We start from the raw sequence: 24,310 nt of genomic DNA on the forward strand, positions 1-24,310 counted from the left end.
TTGATTCTGAAATAGGTTTTATTCTCTCCCATGCATTATGGGAAATTGAAGCAAGGAAATCAGCAGGGGTGGGTGGATGAGGAAACTCCCATCCACCGCAAACACACACAGCCATTCATAAGTTACATTGAAGAATGAGCCACACATTGAACATAGAAGCATAAAATGCCATTGAAGAATGAAAGAGCAAAGAAAGCAACATGCAGAAGTGTCCTGGGTTTAACATGTCGTTGTCAGGATGCTGATGCGAGGTAGCAAAGTTCACTTTTCTTGGGTTGCTTGGCAAATGTTGCTTTTTACTTGATGCTTGGCAATGGGCAGACCTGTTTGGTTGTCCCAATGCATGGTGGGACGACAATGGGGCACTTGGTCTGTGAGTATCCACCACCAGATCCGCCGCTGCTGCAACAGACAGCTCCGCCACTGCCGCTGCTGCAGCACACAGCTCCACCACTGCCACTGCTGCAGCAGACAGCTCCGCCACTGCCACCACCACTGCTTCCACCAGGTACGACAATGGTTTTCCCACTGCCGCCACTGTATCCTCCTCCACCGTATCCTCCTCCAATCACCTTAACCCCACCTGAGCTTCCACCACCGGATGAGCTACAACAAACTGCGCCACCGGAGCCGGACGAGCTGCAACATACTGCACCACCACGGCCGCCGCTAGCTCCACAGCAAACCCCTCCAGATCCTCCACCAACAACTATGGGGATCTTTTGCTGGCCATATCCATATCCACCTCCATATCCACCACCCATTCCACCTCCAATGCAACACCCAGAAGACTGGCCACTGCCACCAGATGATCCACAGCACACTGCGCCACCGCTACTGGCTCCGCAGCAAACCCCTCCAGATCCTCCGCCAACAACCATTGGGATCTTTTGCTGGCCACCTCCATATCCACCTCCATATCCACCTCCGCTTGGTATAACAATGACTCCGCCGGACTGTCCACCGCCGCCATATCCTCCACCTCCAGAGCAGCAGCAGCAGCCGCCCCTTGAACTGCCACAGCAGCAACAGCCACCCCTGCTTTGTCTTTGCTTGCTCATCTTTCGGTTTTGGTGTGGTGCGTTAGACCTGGAAAGTGGACAAAGCATAGTTAATGCACACTGCTGGCTGCAATGCTCGTTTCTCAAAGGGCCTCATTCTCATGGTGGTCATCTTGGGTCCAGGCTGCAGCACCAGGGAGTACAGGTGGTGACTGGCAGTGTGTTGGATCACATGGTTGAATGCATGTTTGTGTGTTGGTTTGTTTGTGTGTGTGTCAGGAAGGAGAAACAGTTCAGGACTAGTTTATTTTCTCCATAAATGTCCATTCATTTAAACACTTTGATCTCTGAAACTGGCACTCTTACAGATGCCACATGGTACTCATTGCACAATTCTAAGAAATTGATATTTTCGTGTTGCACCACCCACATTTCAGAACTTCCTGACAGTTGATATCAGGTTGCAGTAGTATTTTCTGCCCCTGATAAAATATCTTTCTGTCATCAAGCCTATTGAGAAACAATGATGGTTTAATGTGGCTTTTAGCTTATTGGTTATTTTAATTATCCTTTGAATGTTTTCATTTAAAAAAAAACTGGAAAGTTTTACTGTTTCTTTTTTTTAAAAAACTACCTTATTTTGCAAACAATTGAATAGCATACAAATTTTGAGAGCTATAGGTAAGTAGGTAGATGGATGGATATGATTCTAGCTGTCATGTAAACTTATCTAGCCAGTGCAAAATAATTCCCCACATGTAGAACATAAGCATGTTGGGGCGGAAGGTTGTAATCTAGTCTACTCACTGACGTGCCATGTTTCTCAGACTGTATTGGCCCGTATCCCCTTTTTTCTATTTTGTTCCTGCTTTGCAGTGATGGAACTCAGACACTGATTGACCACCTCCAGAATCGCTAGCTTCAGCTGTTTCCTGTACTATCTTCCTTGAATCTGCTTCCTCAGCGCTTCCCTGGATGACTGCAAGCTAACAAGCCAAACCATTTATCTGGTGTAAATATGGTCAGATAATGGGATAACATTGCTCCTCTACACGAGTTAAGCAGGTCTGGCCCTGCAAACTGTGCATGGATGTATAAGGCCTCTGCCGGAAACAATTCCTCAGTGAATTTTTGTCTGACAGATTAATCCTTTAATTTAAAAGGATTAAAATGCCTTGAAGAAAACTTTGGCTGAGCTGCAGCTATCATTCAAGCATTGCTGTTGGGGAGGACACACCAATTCATCTGCTGTGACCTCTGCTGCTCAAGTACCATCGCCCAACTCCAATTACAACAAGCTTCTGCATGTTTGTGGATACAGTAGCTACACTGTGCACCAATATTTCACCCCAAACCTTAGCAGCAAATACCGAGAGAACAAAGGAAGAACTCCCAACAGATTCTCCACTTCTCATTTGCATCAAGAAAAATGTCCCTCTCCCTCCAATGATTGGAAGGAATTGCACACTGTATTAAAAAACCCAAATCAACCCTTTGCAGCCTCCAACCCAAATAGCATTATTTTTTCCATCTGTGCATAGCTGAAGATGTTTCCATCCATTCAAAGGAAGGAGGATGATCTGAGCATTGGGCTTACCTTGTTTAGCAGATGTGGTGGAACGATGGAGAAGTCTCAATGGATTCGAATGATGAGCTTGGGGACCAGAGATCCTCTTTATACCCATCTTCTGGCCACTCCTATGGGAAGTGAGGCACCCCAGGAATGGTGAGTGGCACAGTTACAACTTCCCTTAACTGTCGGCCTCATCAAACCCAAGATGTCAGACAAATCATGAGATCCATATCTCACTTTTGTATCACTAGTCATTTTACAGAGCGTAAACAGCTTAATGAAGGTGCTCCACCTAATGAGTAAGTTCCTGTGATGCTGCTTTGTAGCGGTGTCTCACATATTTGTGGGGGCTCTTGATGGGTGATGTATTCAAGGGTGGGCTTTTGCTAGAGATAAGCAAATCAGAATATATCCAGTCCCAATTGCTACTGCTGCACTTGTTTATCCATAGGTTGAGAGACTGTTGTGGTACAGTCCTTAGGGTGTTGGACTGGATGTGGGAAACCAGGGTTTAAAACCACAATGAAGCTCACTGACTGTGACCTTGGGCCAGTCACTGCCTTTCAGCCTAACCTATCTAACAGGATTATTGTAGGGATAAAATGAGGAAGGGGAGAACCATGTAGGCCACTTTGAGTTCCTGGAGAAAAAGGAAGAATATAAATGCACTATATCAATCAATTAAGTCTGTTCCCTGTCATTTCTATGTTAAACGGATTTATTTATTTTTTAAGTGTGTGGAATTGTTGATAAACACGCAGGGTTGTATAGTTAAAGGTCTGTATAGTTAAAGCTATGGTTTTCCCAGTAGTGATGTATGGAAGTGAGAGCTGGACCATAAAGAAGGCTGATCGCCGAATAATTGGTGCTTTTGAATTATGGTGCTGGAGGAGACTCTTGAGAGTCCCATGGACTGCAAGAAGATCAAACCTCTCCATTCTGAAGGAAATCAGCCCTGAGTGCTCACAGGAAGGACAGATCCTGAAGCTGAGGTCACCTCATGAGAAGAGAAGACTCCCTGGAAAAGACCCTGATGTTGGGAAAGATGGAGGGCACAAGGAGAAGGGGATGGCAGAGGACGAGATGGTGGGACAGTGTTCTCAAAGCTAACAACATGAGTTTGGCCAAGCTGTGGGAGGCAGTGGAAGACAGGAGTGCCCGGCGTGCTCTGGTCCATGGGGACACAAAGAGTTGGACATGACTAAATGACTAAACAACAACAAAAAAAGTTTTCCCACTGAGCCAGTACGTAGATACGTCCATCAGTTGGCACTTGTACACTTGTTAGATACCCTCCAACATCCCTCAGATGAAAATAAGGACACAGGGCTTTGAGACACAGCTTCTTCTCTCGCTCCAGACAGCTACTTCCACACCACACAACTCCCCCTCTCCTACCTCCTTCCTCCCCTCCTTCCCCTTCCTCCCCTTCCCTTCCCTTCTACCCTGCCCTCCCTCCTTCCAATCCTTCTACCATTCCTTCCCCTACCCACTCCTTTCCCCTCTCCACCTCCTTCCTTTCTACCCTTCTAACCTTCTAGTCATCACCCTCCCCCTTTCCCCATCTTCTACCCTACCCTACCTACTTTTCCAACCCTCCCCTCCGCAAAGTGGAGGCTGAATGCCATGTGCCCCCTTCCACCCTCATCAAACACAAGGTACAGAGAACCCCACCATCTTCCTCCTGTTTCAGCTTGCTAATGTGCTTGCTAAATGTGCAACACCTCTCCCAATTTTCCTGTTGGGTCCCAGTAACACAAACTTTCATTCTGCCTCTCAAGTAGCATGAAGCAGAGTTCCAAAATACCTTCTTACAAGCATCCAAGTGGCCCTGAGGACAAAAGAGGATGAAACAAAGAGTTCCCTTGTAATATATCAGTGGTTCAGTGCTCATTTCTTCTCTTTCCAAAATAGGTTTTATCTTGAACAATTGCAAACATAATTAGTTACCCCTTCCCATGTTTCCTAAGAAGGCTTAACAATCTGAAGGATATCGTCCTCTTTCTATGCTCCTCCCAATGGAAACATGCAGACAGGGACAGATATACTCCTGCTTCAAGTCTTTTACTCACTGTCTTCACTTGTATATTATTTACTACAAAGCTCGATGATTAAGCTCTTTAGCGACGAAATGTTGGATCACCAGAACAACGTCTGAGCACTCAACCACTGATATATCCCAAGTGGGCTCTTTATTACTGAGCTTGCTATTGTTTAAGATAAAAACAACAGTGGTACCTTGGGTTACATACACTTCAGGTTACATACGCTTCAGGTTACAGACTCCGCTAACCCAGAAATAGTACCTCGGGTTAAGAACTTTGCTTCAGGATGAGAACAGAAACCGTGCTCCAGCGGCGCGGCGGCCCCATTAGCTAAAGTGGTGCTTCCGGTTAAGAACAGGTTCAGGTTCAGGTTCAGGTTTCAGGACCTCCGGAACGAATTAAGTTCTTAACCCAAGGTACCACTGTATTTGGGAAAGAATCTACTTTTGCCATTTTTAAGGATGTTTATTGTTTGTTTACAGATAGTTGCCTTGGAGATAATATATGGTGTCGATTGCGATAGTCATTGCATCACCATCCTGTTCATTGTTCTATTGATGACCATTTGAGCAAGATGGAAGCCCAGAACAAAGGGTGGCTCCCACTTTTATCAGTTTTAAAAAGATACCCACAACACCACTAAAATTACTTCATGCATACATCACAAATTGGGAGGGTCTGGTGACAGAAACCTAAACATCAGGTTTGCCCCCATCCTTCCCTTGACCTCCACCATACACCCAAGTTTACAAGTTCCTAGTTTCCCAGGCCAAGTTAATCACACCTCTTTGTCCTGACTGAGGACCTAATCCATTATTGGATAGTTTGCTATTCTCCATGGGATGACTGTCTGTTTGGCACCCAGATGCCAGGATGCCAGTGATTATCTCTTGTGCAAGAGGCTGCTGTGCACGTGATCCCAGGTTTCAGGGATTATGGCTGCTCCTTTCCTGAACAGAACAAAGTTGGAATGCTGCAAATCCATGCTGGAGCAATTTTATATGACTTTGCAAAGTTTTCTGTATAGTTAGAGCTATAGTTTTCCCAGTAGTGATTTATGGAAGTGAGACCTGGACCATAAAGAAGGCTGGTCGCTGAAAAATTGATGCTTTTGAATTATGGTACTGGAGGAGACTCTTGAGAGTCCCATGGACTGCAAGAAGATCAAACCTCTCCATTCTGAAGGAAATCAGCCCTGAGTGCTCACTGGAAGGACAGATCCTGAAGCTGAGGCTCCAATAATTTGGCCACCTCATGAGAAGAGAAGACTCCCTGGAAAAGATGTTGGGAAAGATGGAGGGCACAAGGAGAAGGGGACGACAGAGGACGAGATGGTTGGACAGTGTTCTTGAAGCTACCAGCATGAGTTTGACCAAACTGTGGGGGGCAGTGGAAGACAGGAGTGCCTGGTGTGCTCTGGTCCATGGGGTCATGAAGAGTCGGACACGACTAAATAACTAAACAACAACAACAAAAGTTTTCCCAGTGAGCCAGCACGTAGATACGTCCATCAGTGAATTGTCACATCTGATAATGTGCAGCAAAAGCACCTTGAATAGATAGGAAAGACTGTGATGAAGTGCTCTGTGGGGACACCTGCAGAAGTGATTGCGCCAATCTTGGTAGTCTGGTTGTGTGTGCACAATATCTGCTGGAGGGGCAGCCCCCCTGACCTTTACATAAATTCCTGCAACAAAACGATGTAGCTGTTTGAACTATGCTTGCATTTGAGCATGACCAAGGGTGGACTGGGCATTTGGAATGCCAATTATTTATGTGAACTGATGGGTTTGAGAGACATGGCAAGGCAGGTTGAAGATAAGAGAGATGGGGTGTTGTAGAGGCAATGGAACAGTTTACTTTAAAGGTAGCCTGATAGATGAAAATGTTGCTTTTCATGAGTGTGCATGAGCAATGTAAGCACTGATGTGACAAAATAGAACCAATTAGCTTAATGTTCTTTGTTTGAGAAGATGTTAAAGAGTCCTTTGTACTATGCCATGGGCATCTCTGGCCACCACCTTACCTGGTGGGTGAGGGATTCTACTAAAGCAGTGAAATAAAGATCACCCTCTTGAGTGCCTTCAATTTGTTTAGATTTGGGCTCTGTCTATTTCTATAGTCTATAGTTCTATAGTTCTACAGTCCCACCTGGAAAACAGACTTTGGTGGGTTGAGAGATTTCTCACAACAAAAATATCCCCTCCTTCAAAATTCTGAGAGCAGGAGTCTCCAATACTACTTTAACAAAGGCAAAAAAAGTGTGGGTTATTGAAACACCCCCCAAAAATGCACACAGGTCTTCACACCCCTGACTTTCTGGCCTTAAAATAAATGGTATTAATGTGGAATATCAAAATACACACACACAAAATTTTCTACATTTTGAAATATTCATTTAAACAATCTTAAATCAGTGACCTCTCTTCTATTTCCGTGGTTCATTTTGCATACCAAACATCCCTGCATATTTTACATGAGCTAAACCAGTCAGTCCCATTGTTAAATCCATCAAAACTTATTTATACTGTTGAATTTATCTTAATGCTGCCAGCATTTTCAAATGAATACAATTTTCACTCATATATTCAGTAAACATTTTCCAGTCTTCTTTAAGTGTATATTCTTGTTCTCTTATTCTATATGTTAAAACTGCAATTTGTGTGTATTCCATCAGTATAAGTTGCCATTCTTCTTTGGTTGGAACCTCGCTCGTTTTCCATTTTGTGGGTAACAAAACATGGGCCACAGTATTAGCATACATAAATAGTATTTTTTGACACCTGGGAATTTCCCTCTGAATTATCCCCAACAAAAAGGACTCTGTTTGGGGGGGAAAGGTACTTTTAAAGTCCCCCCCCCAATTCATTATATATCATTTCCCAATACTCCTTTACTCTTTTACAAGTTCACCATATATGAAAGTCTTTTGATGACTATTCTCCAGAACATTTATCCTCCTTCTCTTCATCTCTCATTGGATTCATTACCTGCCCAAATTAAATGGATTCTTTTCTTTTTTAAATGCCACTTGATACAGCCCAAAACCTACATTTCCTCTTGTAGAACTTCTCAGGAACCACATGCCAATGCTGAGCAGGATCAGAGGCAAGACTAGATGTGAATTTTACAGACCCAGTATTCCTGAAGGAGTGTCTCCACCCTCATCGTTCATTCCAGACCCTAGGGTCCAGCGGCAGGGCCTTCTGGTGGTTCCCTCCCTGTGAGAAGTGAGGTTACAGGGAAGCAGGCAGAGGGCCTTCTCGGTGGTGGTGCCCGCCCTGTGGAACGCCCTCCCATCAGATGTCAAGGAAATAAACAACTGTCTGACTTTTAGAAAGTATCTGAAGGCAGCCATGTTTAGGGATGTTTTTAATGTCTGATGTTTTATTGTATTTTGTTGGAAGCCACCCAGAGTGGCTGGGGAAACCCAGCCAGATGGGCAGGGTATAAATAACAAGTTATTATTATTATTATTATTATTATTATTATTATTATTATTATTATTAATTCTATAGACTACATTCACATCAGAGGTTTTCTACACATACAGAATTTTACCATCCAAAATAGCTTTTGTGTTATCATAGACTTCGGTTGTTTCCTTTATCCATTAAAATTGATTGATTCATTAATGTATTTAACAAGTAATGCAGTTAATGCAAATCAGATGGGTTGAATGGATCAAATAAATGACTGGCTAGACATATATTTATAGTGTTATAGATTTTGAGGGGCCCTCTAAATCCCAGATACTAATTGGATTTTAATTATTTGGGATATGAAGGGAAAACCCAACCTGCAAAGAAATTCCTCCTCTAGCCTATGTAAAACAACCTGGTTGGGTTAGGACCATTAAGGAAAAATAAAGGGCCATTGAAAGCCATTGGCAATGCCAGAGAACTGCCCCTCCCTGCTGTTCTGGGGTGTAAAGAGGGAAAGGAGATTTGGAAGTTTCCCGGAGTAACCCCTCTTGAGATGGCCATGCTATAACACAGGCATAGGCAAACTCCGGCCCTCCAGATGTTTGGGACTACAATTCCCATCATCCCTAGCTAACAGGACCAGTGGTCAGGGATGATGGGAATTGTAGTCCCAGAGTTTGCCTATGCCTGCTATAACACCTACCAGTTGCGCCAACGCCAGGGCCCCCCGGGAGTCGTAGCATAAGGTTACCAAAAAAAAAAAATCAATGAATTTTCAACTTCAATGAATTTTCAACTTCAATGAATTTTGTATGGGGACTGATTTGTAAATTCGGGGACTGTCCCCGGGAAACGGGGATGTCTAGTAATCTTAACCTAGCACCCACAATTTTTTTATTGTGGGTGCTCAGACCCACAGCCTCCGCTGCCATCTGCTGTGCAGTGCTGCTGCTGCTTACACTGGCAGAGGAAGGCAGGTGCGGTGGGTGCGATGCGCACCAGGTGTCAACTGTGAGGGAGGGTGACATCGCTGCACCACACCCACCCCTCTCGCCACGCTAGCAGCACCCCAAGATGCTTGCCGCATGGGCAGCGGGCTGCTAGGGACGCTCCCTGCACAGGCGGCTAGCAGAGCCCCCCACGCTCGCCACACAGGTGGCTAAGGATGCTCGCCATGTGGCCAATTAGCCCCGCCCCTATGGACCAGCTAGCCCCGCCCCACCCCGCTCCATGTGCTGGGACAGGTGTCTCCACCCTTGGCTGTGTACCACTGCTGCCACTACCCCCTCACTGCTGCTACACTGCCACTGTGGGGTGCCTTTACTGTGAAATGGAGGGCCTGCCACAGCCTCTGGAAGGCCTGACGAGGCTCATTGGGCCTTCTGGAGGCCACAACAGGCCTCATCAGGTCTTCTACAGGCCTTGATGGGTCCCACTGGGCCTCCTCCTACCGTATGATGTCACACTGTGTGCCATGTGTGACATCACAGGCCCAGTGCCTCTGACATCTACAATCCCTTTATCCAAACTCAAGTGTAAAGATGTGAATAAATCAGGTTTCAAACCATAGTTTGACCAGGTGTTTATGAAATATTGGTGGACATCAAATTGTATAATGAGTGCTCTCCATTTGGAAGTTGAAGTCAAATTCATAAATGGAATGCTAAGCAACAGCCAGTTATTTATAACTCCCCAGCTGTTTACAGATAAGTATCTTCTCCCTGTATCCTTAACTATCAGGAGGAACTTACTTCCTCAACCACAAAAGAAACACTTCCCGTATCTCGGACAGTTGCACCACTTAAAATTGCAGTGTAAGCTTCTGAGAACAGGGTGCTGCCTTATCTATTTGTTATCATGTTTATTCCAACTCCACCACCGCCTCTTCCATTGGATTTCTTATCACTCCTTCACCATAAAACCCCATGGTTAGGCTTGCCATACGCCAGGAAAATTCCTGACATGTCCTGGTTTTCTGGTGTAAAAATGGCATCAGGGGAGAATGTTGCCGAATCAGAAAAAATGTCAGGAAAAACCCAGATGTATGGCAACACAAATGGAAAAAGCAGGGGAAAGAGCTCCACAATTTTGCTGTTTTCTTAAAAAAAGGGGGGGGGCATTCAACGACTTTTTAGATGTCAGGAATTTTACTCCTTGAAATATGGCAACCCTACCCATGGTGATTTCCAAAATTTAAAAAAATTAGAAGATTAGAACCAGTTAAAAGAATATATATGCAATCAGAAGGATAGGTGAAGTCATATATGCAATTTGGATGGCTTTTGAAAAGGATCCAGCAAATTCATGGTACATAAAGCTATCAATGAAGACTGCCAACATAGCATGATATTTTTTATTATTTTTTTTAAAAAAATATTTTATTAGATTTTAGAAATAAAAGATTTAGAAAAGTACAAAAATACAAAAATACAAAATCACAGAATACACAAATACAAACATTAAAGCATAAAAAAGAAAGAGATAGAAATAAAAAAGGCACATACAAGAAAAAAAGAAAAAAAGAAAATCCCTCTTTTTTAGTTTCTCAACTTTGATTAACTTATTTTCCTGACTTCCTCACACCTCCCTTTTTTGTATCCCTTTTAAAAATTGATTCAGCAAATTAATTAAATTTAATTATTTAATTTATCTATTTATCTATTATAAGTCCAATCTTAACCTTATTACTAGAACCCCTTCAATTCAAATCAATACCATCAACATTCAAAAATTTTACAATGCTTCTGTAAATAAATTTTAAATTTCTTCCAATCTTCTTCCACCAACTCTTCTCCCTGGTCTCGGATTCTGCCAGTCATCTCCGCCAGTTCCATATAGTCCATCAATTGCGTCTGCCATTCTTCCAGTGTGGGTAGGTCTTGTGTCTTCCAATGCTTCGCGATGAGAATTCTTGCTGCTGCTGTGGCATACATAAAAAAAGTTCTATCCTTCTTTGACACCGTTTGATCAACTATGCCTAGGAGGAAGGCCTCTGGTTTCTTCAGAAAAGTGTATTTAAACACCTTTTTTATTTCATTATAGATCATCTCCCAGAAAGCCTTAATCCTTGGGCACGTCCACCAAAGGTGAAAGAATGTACCTTCAGTTTCTTTGCATTTCCAACATTTATTATCGGGCAAATGATATATTTTTGCAAGCTTGACTGGGGTCATGTACCACCTGTACATCATTTTCAGCCAACATAGCATGATTGATAGATAGATAGATGAAACTTTATTCGCATTAGCCAATGGCCATAGCAACAATAAAACATTACAGTACTGTGGTACCTCGGGTTACATATGCTTCAGGTTACAGACTCCACTAACCCAGAAATATTACCTCAGGTTAAGAACTTTGCTTCAGGATGAGAACAGAAATCGTGCTCCGGCGGTGCGGCGGCAACAGGAGGCCCCATTAACTAAAGTGGTGCTTCAGGTTAAGAACAGTTTCAGGTTAAGAACAGACCTCCAGAATGAATTAAGTTCTTAACTCGAGGTACCACTGTATACACAGAAAGGAAAATTTGATATAAAGTCCTGAATCAGCTGTCAGTTAGTGGCCCTTATTCTGACTGGCCCTGCTATGAACCTAGCAACCTTTGCTGTTATCTGCTCATTTTCATCTGAAAGAAGAAAGGACATTGTGGCAGTGGTTGAGCGCCCTGGGATGGTTAGTATGAGTGGGGTGATGCTCTCGTTCCTCAGGTCTTTGTAGAGAGTGCAAGACAGGAGGACATGTGCCACTGGTTCGGTGCTACCGTCTCCACAGCGGCAAAGACGTTTCTCAGGCGGGATCTTTTGGAATCAACCCTCAAGTACTGCAGATGGCAAAACGTCCAGTCTTGCAAGTGTAAAAGCACGTCTGTATTTTGGGATAATAGGTTTGTGCAGATATGGGGCCAGAGAATCAAAATGGAAAGGTGGAAAATGAACATACCAAGGGCAGAATTTCCTTATAGTGGCCAGATTGTTCTGATGCTCGATATCTTTTAGACGTTGACCAATTAGACTGTTTGCTTTAGTGGGGCCCACAGTGAGTAGGTGTTGTGGGGATAGGCCACAAGAGTGAAGTTTTTGATAGACGGTTTTAAGCCAGGCACTTTTATGCCAACATAGCATGTATATACAGACTCAGAGTTGCCAGATGATTCGTGAGTAAGGCATCTCCTCGCAACTGGTATTATGGTGTGGTCTAAGAGGCCAGAGTAAATAAAATCTCCCTCAGGACCCTTTTCACTTCTGGAAGCAAAATGGGCCTCTGGTTCCTGGTCCTTCTGGATCTTGCCTCTGAATGTCAATGATTTTGACCTGAACTGATTCTCTGCACTTGATGTTGATTTGTTTGGACTGCATTGCATCTCAAACTCTGCATTTTTTGGCGAGCCTATTGCCAAGAGGTTTATACTTTCTAAGTCTTGGAGGCTAGCCCCTAAGTATACCTGAAGAAGTGTCTCCACCCCCATCGTTCTGTCCAGACACTGAGGTCCAGCGCCGAGGGCCTTCTCGAAGGAGTCTCAAAGCAAGTCACAAATATAAGACAGAACAAAATGAAAATAAAGCAACCAGATGAAAGATACTTACAATAACCCATAAGATAGACTGAATGAACCTGCAGCGAAGTCAGATAGGATCCAGTGCCAGGGCCTTCTGGCGGTTCCCTCACTGCGAGAAGCGAAGTTACAGGGAACCTGGCAGAGGGCCTTCACGGTAGTGGCACCCAACCTGTGGAATGCCCTCCCATCAGATGTCAAAGAAATAAAAAACTATATGACATTTAGAAGACATCTGAAGGAGCCCTGTTTAAGGAAGTTTTTTATGACTGATGTTTATTGAATTTTTAATCTTTTGTTGGAAGCTGCCCAGAGTGGCTGGGAAAACCCAGCCAGATGGATGGGGTAGAAATAATATATTATTATTATTATTATTATTATTATTATTATTATTATTATTATTTCCATAGGAATGTGGTATTCTCCCCACTGTGGATGGTCCTATTAGGCAGCACAGCACTTCTTCCAATCAGAACTGGTTGGTGGCCCTTAAGTCTTGTGCCAAACAGTTTTCACTTCAATTTCTCAGAGTTGCATCATTTTGGAGTTTTGCAGGAAATGTAAAATGGTGGTTTATTACTGGGGCTCCACAGAGTTCTCACCATCAGTGGGCCCATGCCAGGGCACAGGGCTCTAGCAGGTACCTGACAATGCTGGGTTCTGATGGTTCTAGCCCTGTAGATCATAGTCCTTGACAACGTGTCATGACTAGTACAGGCTTGGCCTAACTGCTGTGTTAATCACAGCAGAACCTTTTGTTAGGAGGCAGCATGACAGCCACGATGCACTTGCTTCCATGTGACCTTGTCACACGTTGACCTGTCACTTGATTTAATGTAACATGATGCTCCATAGATCAGAGCAAGCTTGGTCAGGTTCCTGATGATCATCAGATGATGATCTGAGCTCCGGATGATGATCATGTATGCTATGCACCTGAACAAGCAGGTTGAGGCCAAGTGACAATGGGAAGACATGGTTCCCTGAGAACCTCCAGTTTAAAATCTTTGCTCTGAGACTTGGTGATGGACCATAGCTTAGTGGTAGAGCATCTACTTTGTTTGAAGGAGATTCCAAGTTCCATCTCTGATGTGTTCAGGTGGTTCTTCAACCCTGAAGAGTTACTGCAAAGACAGTACCAAGTAGATTAACCAATTTTCTGGTCCAGTGAAAGGCAGATTCCTGTGTGACCAAGTGGCTGACTAGAAGTTCAATTACATTCTTCTTGGTCAGGCGAGTGAGCTGTGACCATCCAGATGCCACTCCCAAGTCCCATTATCCCTGACCATTGGCTGTTCTATCTGAGGCTGAAGCTGGGCTCCAAAAGCATCACATTAGTCACCCCTGTTCTAATCATAGAATCATAGAATCATAGAGTTGGAAGAGACCACAAGGGCCATCGAGTCCAACCCCCTGCCAAGCAGGAAACACCATCAGAGCACTCCTGACATATGGTTGTCAAGCCTCTGCTTAAAGACCTCCAAAGAAGGAGACTCCACCACACTCCTTGGCAGCAAATTCCACTGTCGAACAGCTCTTACTGTCAGGAAGTTCTTCCTAATGTTTAGGTGGAATCTTCTTTATTGTAGTTTGGATCCATTGCTCCGTGTCCGCTTCTCTGGAGCAGCAGAAAACAACCTTTCTCCCTCCTCTATGTGACATCCTTTTATATATTTGAACATGGCTATCATATCACCCCTTAACCTCCTCTTCTCCAGGCTAAACATGCCCAGCTCCCTTAGCCGTTCCTCATAAGGCATTGTTTCCAGGCCTTTGACCATTTGAGTTGCCCTCCTCTGGACACGTTCCAGTTTGTCAGTGTCCTTCTTGAACTGTGGTGCCCAGAACTGGACACAGTACTCCAGGTGAGGTCTGACCAGAGCAGAATACAGTGGCACTATTACTTCCTTTGATCTAGACCACTAGACCACACTGCTGCTCCTCATTGTTGTAAACTTTCCATCCAAACTTTGGGGGTTTTATGTGCCACCCCATTGAAGGAATTGGGTGTCTTGCATAAAATTTTTAAAAAATAAACTGGGTATGGACTCACCCATGCATACATCTTTCTATTGACTTACATTCAACACTGGAAATGCTTTTGGTTCAAGTAAGGTTTGAACATCCACCTAGTCATGTTTCATTTAGTTCCTTGTGGCTTCCATCTTTTTTATGTGGAGCTAGGGCAGGAATGGTAAACTCCCACTTCAATTGCCTGATCCTTCCCCACTCCCAAAGACCATTTGGGCAATGGTATCAAAAAGAAAATTAAGCACACAGGAAGATGCCTTATGTTGAGCCAGGCTCCTGGTTCATCCAACTCTGTATTATCTATCATGATTAACTGAAATTCTACAGGGTTATGGCAGAGGGACATTCCTATCTGGTGATACCAGGAGTCAAACATTAGGGGCTTTCATTATCCTGCCTTCCAATTTACTTTGCAATTAAGAGTATGTATCAAGGGTGGGAAACCTTAGCCCTCCAGATGTTGCTGAAATGTAAGTAGGGCTTTTATCAGCCAGAATTTACTGGAACTCAGTTTCGGCACCTCTTAGGTGGACGCCATTGCCATTATAAGAGAACAAGGGAGGTGTTCATTGTAAGTTCAGGCACCCTTTTTTCTAGAAAAATAGCACTGTCTATAAGTCCCATCATTCCTGACCATTGGCCATGCTTCGTGATGGGAGTTGCAGTCCAATATCATCTGGAGAGATTTTACTTTCTTGGGGTCCATGATCACTGCAGATGGTGACAACAGTCACAAAATTAAAAGACACCTGCTTCTTGGTAGAAAAGCGATGACAAACCTAGACAGCAGCTTAAAAAGAAGAGACATCACCTTGCCGACAAAGGTCTGTATAGTTAAAGCTATAGTCTTCCCAGTAGTGATATATGGAAGTGAAAGCTGGACCATAAAGAAGGCTGATTGCTGAAGAATTGATGCTTTTGAATTCTGGTGCTGGAGGAGACTCTTGAGAGTCCCATGGACTGCAAGAAGATCAAACCTCTCCATTCTGAAGGAAACCAGCCCTGACTGCTCACTGGAAGGACAGATCCTGAAGATACTTTGGCCACCTCATGTGAAGAGAAGACTCCCTGGAAAAGACCCTGATGTTGGGAAAGACTGAGGGCACAAGGAGAAGGGGACGACAGAGGACAAGATGGTTGGACAGTGTTCTCACAGCTATCAACATGAGTTTGACCAAACTGCGGGAAGCAGTGGAAGACAGGAGTGGCTTCTGTGCTCTGGACCATGGGGTCATGAAGAGTCAGACATGACTAAATGACTAAAAAATAACAACAACATCTGGAGGGCCAAAGTTTTCCCACCTCAGATCTGCATTGAATGCTTCCATTTTTTTCCACAAAGCTATCAGGTTGGCTATAGTGGGTGCGCTATTAGAAGTTGGTGTATAAATAACTGAAATAAACGGATCAATGTTTGCTTGTTTGTATGTTGTGGATAATTGTTTGTCACAATGGGCAAGTCTCTCTCTCTCTCTCTCTCTCTCTCTCTCTCTCTCACACACACACACACACACACACACACACACACACACACAAATGCCTTTCTGTATGTATCTGAAATAGCTCTACCCAAACACAAGATGGTGCTATCATCATTGTCAGGGAAATCCCAAGTTCTTTCTTTCTTTCTTTCTTTCTTTCTTTCTTTCTTTCTTTCTTTCTTTCTTTCTTTGAGAAGAAACTTTAAAAGAAGAAGAGGGGGTATGCAAAGAAAACCCCCCAGAAAGCAATTAAAAAAAAAAAATCCCAGTGAGGACAGAGAATGCACTGCAGATGTGAACACTGTTAGTTGGCGTGAAAGAGAGAGAGAAAATAATGCAACACAGGTAGGGTGGAGGGGAAAAGAAAATGTGGAGTCTCCTGGATGAAATCATGGCTGGATGGCACACCGAACAGGAATGATCTACAAAGCAGCTTTTTGTCGCTGTGCATACTAGGCACAAAGGACTTTCCCCCCCTTTCCATTTTTGAAGCAACCACATCTAGTTTGTCAATCCTGGATTTATACATGGGTCAACAGCTCCATAACAACTGGATTCCACAATTCTCTGAGACTCCATCATGAGAACTTTAGGTTGTTAAAGGTGCTGAATGTTGCTAGGAGGCCCCTATATCGGTCACAGAGCTACGATTTGCAGAGTTCCTGGGAAGGTAGATAAATTGGTAAAACTCTCTGGGAATGGTAGCTCTCCGAGGGAAGCAAGGACTTCCTATTGACCAACTACAGCTTCCAGGAACTGTAGGGTTGCCATATTTCCCAAGGTAAAAGTCTTGACTAAAAAGGTATGCCCCCCCCCGAATTAATGCCACCAAACCCCCAGACATTTGCTTACAATTGTAAAAAATCCCCCTGGATGGGCATGTAGGCCCCACAAAAGAGGACATGCCCAGGATTTCCCGGACGTATGGCAGCCCTACAAAGTGCAAATCACACACACGACTGAAGCAAAGCCCTGTTGCCTGCCCCTATGTGGTGATATATTGAACTGCAGGTGACAGCATCCTTGAGGAAGTACCTTCAGGCCCTGGGCTAAATCTGCCCACACAGACTGATTATTGAGCACTTCTGGGCTGGAAGGAGAAGAAGAGGGCTTCCTAGTCTACTTAACTCATGCTTGGAAAACAAGGTTCTCCTGAGGTCTGGCGTATGCCTATATCTCTGATTCTTCCTTGGTGTTGACTTCTACATGGTCCTACTTTGTCCTTTGATTCTCTTTTGTACTATGAGATCACTCAACAATCCTGATGATGAATCTTTCTAAGAACTTAAGAACAGCCTGGCTCTGTTAGATCAGGTCAAGGATCGGCTTGGAGGAGAGAAGTGTGATGTCAACACATGTCTCTCACATCAGATGCTTATCATTTTCATTTCCGGCCTCATCACCCATGTTATTAACATGGCTTAACTTCAGGCAACAATAGGGCTGATGGAGACATTGATAGCCTGTTCCTCCATAAGGTTGTCCAATTCTCTTTTAAAGCCATCCAAGTTGGTGGCCATCACTGCTCCTGGGGGAGTGAGTTGTAGAGTTTAACTATGTGCAGTGTGAAGAAGGACTTCCTTTCATCTGCCCTGACTCTTCCAACATTCAGCTTTATGGGATTTCCACAAGTTTTGAGGGGTGGGGTGGGGAGAACTTTTCCCTAACCACAACAGGGAGGAAGAGACAATTGGCTGGCTCTGCTTGTCATTAGCTCCAGTGGCATCTACTGCAAATCCAGCCTCACCTGTCCCAGTGGGCACAAGCCACCGTGCAACTGAGCCGTGTGAAAAATACAACTGCGACCCATGAAATAAATGTATTCTTAACTTAGGACCACAAGGGACTGCCATCCCAACTTTTGTTAACTAGGCTCTCTGCCATGCTTGTAGTTAGCAATGACCTTGAAGAACCACCTTGACCACTGCTTATAGATCATTCCTAGTTGCCAACCAAGACGACAAATATACAGAAGATCTGACTTGGTGGAGTGGAGGTTCTGGTCAAGACTCAGTTCAATAGTTATCTGCAAAAATGATCCATCCCATTGTCTTTAAGAACAAAGTTTCAGCAGAAAGCTGTGCTTAACAACACCTTTCTATTCCCCCCCCCCAAAAAAAAGCCAGTTGTGTCTTCTACTATGCTCTTCCATTGGTCAAATGAATCACTGGCCCTCCAGATATTGTTGGATTGCATTTTCTATCAGTCCCATTGGTCATGCTGATTGGCAGTGGAGGCTGGTCTATTTAGGTGAATGGGACATTGACAACCTCAGTCTCCATTCAGCCAGCCCCCACATGCCTGCCTACATGGACAGGAGATTGCCTTGCCTGTAAGCTTCCTCCTCTTTAGTCTCTATGTTGCCCTGGTAGGACCCAGGAAAGAAGAGGGTGGGGACAAATTTAGGATGAATGGACTCTTCCTGCCATTGACTCTGGCTCCACCTACTGGTGCCCTTCCTGCCTTCTGCCCCACCAGTCCCATTCTGGGAGCTGTTTTTTAAATGTTTATGTGATTGTGAAAGCTTTCACTCTACCATTATGGTTCCTGGTAGCCTTGGGGCTTCTCTTGCCTTCAGAAAAATGGGGAAAAAACAAAGCTGGTGAGCTCTACACTCAGATGAGCATAGAGCCTTTCTTGTCTTCAGAGACCAAGAGAGATAGATAGATAGATAGATAGATAGATAGATAGATAGAGAGAGAGAGAGAGAGGAAGGAGAACTGAAATTGACTTATTTGTTAATTACACTCCATTTCTAGGATGCACAGCAGCTGCAGGAACAGCACCTCTGGAAGCAGACAGCACAACTATAGGCAGAACATGGGACCTTAGCATGAGCTTATGCCTGTGACTTTTTGGCCCATTTCTAAGTACTCTAGTCCACCTCACCGATGTGGGGATTTGGGGCATAGTCCTTCAATGGCTGCACTCGTTCCTTTCTGGTTGGGGACAGAGGGTGGCACTGGGGGGTGGGGAGCTGTCGTCGCACTACTCCTTGGTGTGTGGAGTACCTCAGGGCGCAATTCTCTCCCCGATGCATTTCAACATCTTTATGCACCCCCTTGTCCAGCTTGTCTGGAATTTTGGTTTGGATTGCCCTCAGTATGCTGATGACACCCAACTCTATCTGTTGATGGACAGCCATGCCTGCTCGACCCCAGACACATTGATCAGATGTTTGGAAGCTGTGGCTGGATGGCTACGTGGGAGCCTGTTGAAGTTAAATCCTTTGAAGTCAGAGGTCCTTTGGCTGGGTTGACATGATATGGGGTTGGGGGGCCAACTTCCATCCCTTGCAGGGGCGCAATTAGTGCCAGCGCCTTCTGTCAAGAGTTTGGGTGTAATCTTTGACGCCTCCCTTTCTATGGAGGTGCAGGTGACAGCTATGACAAAGGCGGCATTTTTTTCATCTCCACCAAGCTAAGCAGTTGGTCCCTTTATCTCTCTTGCCCTGACCTCGCCACTGTGATCCATGCAAGAGAGATCCTTTATCTCTCTTGCCCTGACCTCGCCACTGTGATCCATGCAATAGTCACCTCCAGGCTTGACTATTGTAACTCACTCTACGTGGGGCTGCCCTTGAGACTGACCCAGAAACTCCAGCGGGTGCAGAATGCCGCGACGAGACTTCTTACGGGGTCCTTGCCGCGGCATCACATTCACCCAGTGCTATACCAGCTGCACTGACTCCTGGTGGAGTATAGGGTCAGGTTTAAGGTCCTGGTTTTAACCTTTGAAGCCCTCGTACCTATGGGACCACCTCTCCTGGTATACCCCACTAAGGACCTTGCGGTCAACACCTTGAAGAACCTGGGCCCCAGGAAAATTAGACTTGCCTCAACTAGACCCAGGGCCTTTTCGGCCATGGTCCCAGCCTGGTGGAATGCTCTCCCACAAGAGACCAGGGCCCTGTGGGATTTGACATCTTTCCACAGGGCCTGTTCCTCCAGGCCTTTGGGCAGGATGCAGTTTGACTTACTTTCCTTTGTATACAACAAGCCTGAAGGAGGTCCCCAACCCACTCACTGGTCCTTGTATGATCAGTGGAAACAGTTGGTCCTGGCAAGTATTAACCACTCTCAATTCCAACCTGATAATTGCCACGTGCCTAGATTTTAACTTGTCTGAATTAATTTTAAGATGTCTTTTACTTAATTGATGTCTGTTTTTATGCATATTGTGTTGTTTTTATGGTGTTAGCTGCTCTGAGCCTGGCCTCAGCCGGGGAGGGTGGGATACAAATAAATTATTATTATTATTATTATTATTATTATTATTATTATTATTATTCCACTAGAGATACTAGAGAGTGAATCTGGGACATTGCGCTTTCAGAGCCTGATCACTGAGTTGTGAGCTCTCCTACCAGGATGATGCATGGAAGTGACTGTGGGTCAATTTGAATATATATAGCTACCTTATATTGGGAAAGACTATGCGTTTGTGAGAGCTTACATCCACCCACTATGGATCCTAAGGGTCTTCAGAGCAGCATGAGCATAAGATCATAAGGACATAAAAAGAGCCTGCTGGATCAGGGCAATGGCTCATCTAGTCCACCATCCTGTTACCTAAGTTCCACAGATGCCACCATGAGAAACCCTCAGGAAGGACTCAAGCAGAAGACCCCTTTCCTCATTTGTGGTTTGAGGAAGTTGGTATTCAGATGCAGTACTGCCTCTGAGCTTGAAGGGAGAGCATAGTCACCATGGCAGGAGCCATTGAGAGTCTTCTTTTCCACAATTATTTTCCCCAGTCATCACTGAAAGCCATTCAAGTTGGTGGCCATCACTGCCATTTCTGGGAATGCATTCTAGAGTTCAACTATGCTGCCCTGAATCTTCAGCTTCTCTGAATATCCACAAGTTCTAGTGCCTTGAGAGAAGGGGGAAACCTTTCCTCTAGATGTTGCATCAGCTGCTCCTGATAGTGATTTTATAACTGCTTTGGGTTGGTTCTTTTTTTAAAAAAGAAAACTTTGGTTGGGACAATTGTGGGACAACCTTAGTGGGAAGCAGTATACAAATTTTATAAAGCTGAACCAAAAAGAGCCAGATGGATTGTGATAATGGCAGAGGGGTGATGGAAGAAGACACGACAGATGTGTTGATTCTAAGTAAGCTTTATTTAATCCCTTGCATTAAGGGAGATTGAAACAAGGAAATCAGCAGCATTGGGTGGATGAGGAAACTCTCATCCACCACAAACACACACACATTCATAAATTACATTGAAGAATGAGCCACACATTGAACATGCAAACATAAAACACCATTGAATAATGGAAGGGCAAAGCAACATGCAGAAGTGTTTTGGGCTTAACATGATGTTGTCAGCTGTGAACTGGCAAAGTTAGCTTATCTTGGGTTGCTTGGCAAATGTTGCATTTTACTTGATGCTTGGCATGGAGCAGGGCTGCTTTGTTTGCCCAATGCATGCTGGGACGACAATGGGGCACTTGGTCTGCGAGGATCCACCACCAGATCCACCACTGCTGCAGCAGACAGCTCCACCACTGCCGCTGCTGCAGCAGACAGATCCTCCTCCTCCTCCTCCACCACCACCACCACTGCTTCCTCCAGATACGACAATGGTTTTCCCACCTGATCCTCCGCCTCCTCCACCTCCTCCACCAGATCCTCCTCCAATCACCTTAACCCCACCTGAGCCTCCACCCCCAGATGAGCTACAGCAAACGGAACCGCCACCGCCACTGCCGCCAGACGAGCTGCAACATACTCCCCCACCAGATCCCCCACCACTTCCTCCACCGATGATGATGGTTTTCCCACCGGATCCTCCACCTCCTCCACCTCCTCCACCAGATCCTCCTCCAAGAACCTTAACCCCACCTGAGCTTCCACCACCAGACGAGCTGCAACAAACGGCACCGCCGCCGCCGCCGCCAGATGAGCTGCAACATACTGCACCACCACTGCCGCCGCTAGATCCTCCACCAATAACCATGGGGATCTTTTGCTGGCCCATGCCACCACCAGATCCACCTCCAACGCAGCACCCAGAAGACTGGCCGCCACCACCGCCGCCGGATGATCCGCAGCATACTGCACCGCCGCCGCTAGCTCCACAGCAAACCCCTCCAGATGATCCTCCGCCAATAACTATGGGGATCCTTTGCTGGCCACCTCCATATCCACCTCCATATCCACCTCCACCACAGCACCCAGAAGACTGGCCGCCTCCACATGGAATAATGATGATTCCGCCGGACTGTCCGCCGCCTCCGCCGCCTCCACTGCAGCAGCAGCAGCCTCCTCCTCCTCCTCCACCGCCAGATCCTCCGCAGCTGCCTCCTCCTCCGCGGATTTGCATCATCCCACCACCACCGCCGCAGCTGCCACCAGATCCTCCTCCGCCTCTTCCGCAGCAGGATGAGCTTTGGCTTTGGCCTCCACCTCCGCCTCCGCCTCCGCTTCTTCCGCAGCAGGATGAGCTTTGGCTTTGGCCTCCACCTCCGCCTCCGCCTCCGCTTCTTCCGCAGCAGGATGAGCTTTGGCTTTGGCCTCCGCCTCCGCCGCCGCCTCCAGAGCAGCCACCACCGCCGCCGCCACCACTGCCTCCTGAACCGCTGCAACAGCCCCCGCTTTGTCTTTGTTGGCTCATCTTTCGGCTTCGGTGTGGCAGTTGTTTCTGTGAATTAAGCCTGAAACAAGGCAAAGAATGGTTATGGCACACTGATGACTGCGGTGCTCGTTTCTGAAAGGGCCTAGTGGTCCTCAGGGTGGTCACTGAGGCTGCAGCATCAGGTGGTGGTCATTTGTGCTGGATCCCATGATTGAATAATATATATAGCTCAGGACCAGTTTCCTTGTGAGATTCCCTCTGTATATATCCACTCAACAGCTTTGATCTGTGAAACTGGCACTGTTCCAGGTACCATATCATACTCATTGCACATTTGTAAGAAATGGGGTTCCCCCCCCAAGTGATATCAGATGAGCATCCTCACCGTAGTATAGGCTGCCCCTGCCTTAAATGTCATTGTTTAAGCCAGCCTATCCTGAAGCATAGGAGATTGGCGTGTGTTTTAATCTGGATTTAGTTTACCCATTATTATTTTATTATTCTTCAAATATTTTTTAACAGATTTTTCCCCCTGATAGCTTTACTGTTTCATTCTTTTTGTAAACCTCTTTTTTTGTAAATGATTAAATGGTATGTAAATTTTGCGAGCTATGGATAGATGGACGAGTGGATTGATATGATTCCACCTGTCAAGTAAGCATATGTAGGCAGTGCAAAATCCATCAATCAATCTCACACATTTTTTAAAAAATCAGCATGTCAGGGTGGAAGGTTCTAATTAACTCCCTGGACTGCTATGTTTCTCTGATTTTATTGTCCTAGATCTCTGCTGCATTTCCCCCTCTTTTGTAGAGTTTTATCAACATTCTGATATTTTGTTTAAAAATATATACTAAGGGTTCAAAACATTTTTTTTGCCATTGGTATTGTTATTTTCTGTGCAACCTACATGAAAGGCAATGTCTAAATTAAATGATTTTTTATAGCGGAGGAACCTTTCATTAGGTGATCTTGCTCTGGTGCTTTGAAATGGGGCAACCAGTGACTGATTGACCGCCTCCAGAATCCCTAGCTTCATCTCTCTGTTTTCTGTACTCTCTACCTAGAATCTGTTCCTTCAGTGCTACCTGGTTGGCTGCCAGCTAGCAAGCCAAACCATATATCTGGTGTAGATATGGAGGACAGATAATATGAATGACATGACTCCCCTGCACCAGCTAAGCAGGTCTGACCCTGCAAGCAGGGCATGAATGCATAAGGCTTCTTCTGGGAACAATTCCTCAGTGAACCTTTGTCTGACAGATTTATCCCTTGATAATCATAAAGGATTAAGGTGCCTTTTGGAACAGGTTTAGGTAAGGATGCAATCTCTGGCTTAGCTGCAGCTATCATTCAAGCATTGCTGTTGGGGAGGACACACCAATTCATTTGCTGTGACCTCAGCTGCTCAGGTACCATCACCCATTCCCGAATGGTTCTCCATTCCTTGTTTACATCTATAAGAATGCCCCTCTCCCTCCATTGAATGCAAGGAATTGCACACTATATCAAGAAGCCAAATCAACCCTTTGCAGCCTCCTAACCAAATAGCATTATCATCGCATCAGTGCATAGCTGAAGATGTTTCCATCCATTCAAAGGAAGGAGGATTATCTG

At 45.1% G+C, this 24,310-nt stretch overlaps 2 protein-coding genes across 3 annotated transcripts in view; both read right to left on the reverse strand.

Moving 5' to 3' along the window:
- LOC309358616 (uncharacterized protein) overlaps positions 1-24,310 on the reverse strand; it is a 24,414-nt gene continuing 104 nt past the window's right edge. Inside the window, exons 1-2 of one of the 2 annotated variants that reach the window (XM_081891971.1) lie at positions 2,599-2,725; positions 1-1,089 (exon numbers count right to left, since the gene is read on the reverse strand). In XM_081891971.1, coding sequence (XP_081748097.1) covers positions 297-1,061 — 765 coding nt within the window. In that variant the 5' untranslated portion in view covers positions 1,062-1,089; positions 2,599-2,725 and the 3' untranslated portion in view covers positions 1-296. Of the gene's footprint in view, positions 1,090-2,598; positions 2,726-24,310 lie in introns of those variants that run through there. The other variant, XM_081891970.1, reaches the window with a different exon arrangement.
- On the reverse strand, positions 21,215-22,575 carry LOC309358582 (uncharacterized protein). Its single transcript, XM_081891900.1, has one exon. It carries the CDS (start codon positions 22,442-22,444, stop codon positions 21,497-21,499), a length of 948 nt encoding a protein of 315 aa, XP_081748026.1. The 5' UTR covers positions 22,445-22,575; the 3' UTR covers positions 21,215-21,496.

The sequence above is a fragment of the Podarcis melisellensis genome (genome assembly GCF_964234715.1).
Source record: "Podarcis melisellensis genome assembly, chromosome: 16".
In the NCBI taxonomy this organism is placed as follows: domain Eukaryota; kingdom Metazoa; phylum Chordata; class Lepidosauria; order Squamata; family Lacertidae; genus Podarcis; species Podarcis melisellensis.

Coding starts and splice junctions, on each gene's coding strand:
- LOC309358582 (XM_081891900.1), bottom strand. CDS start 22,444: ATGATGCAAATCCGCGGAGGAGGAGGCAGCTGCGGAGGATCTGGCGGT.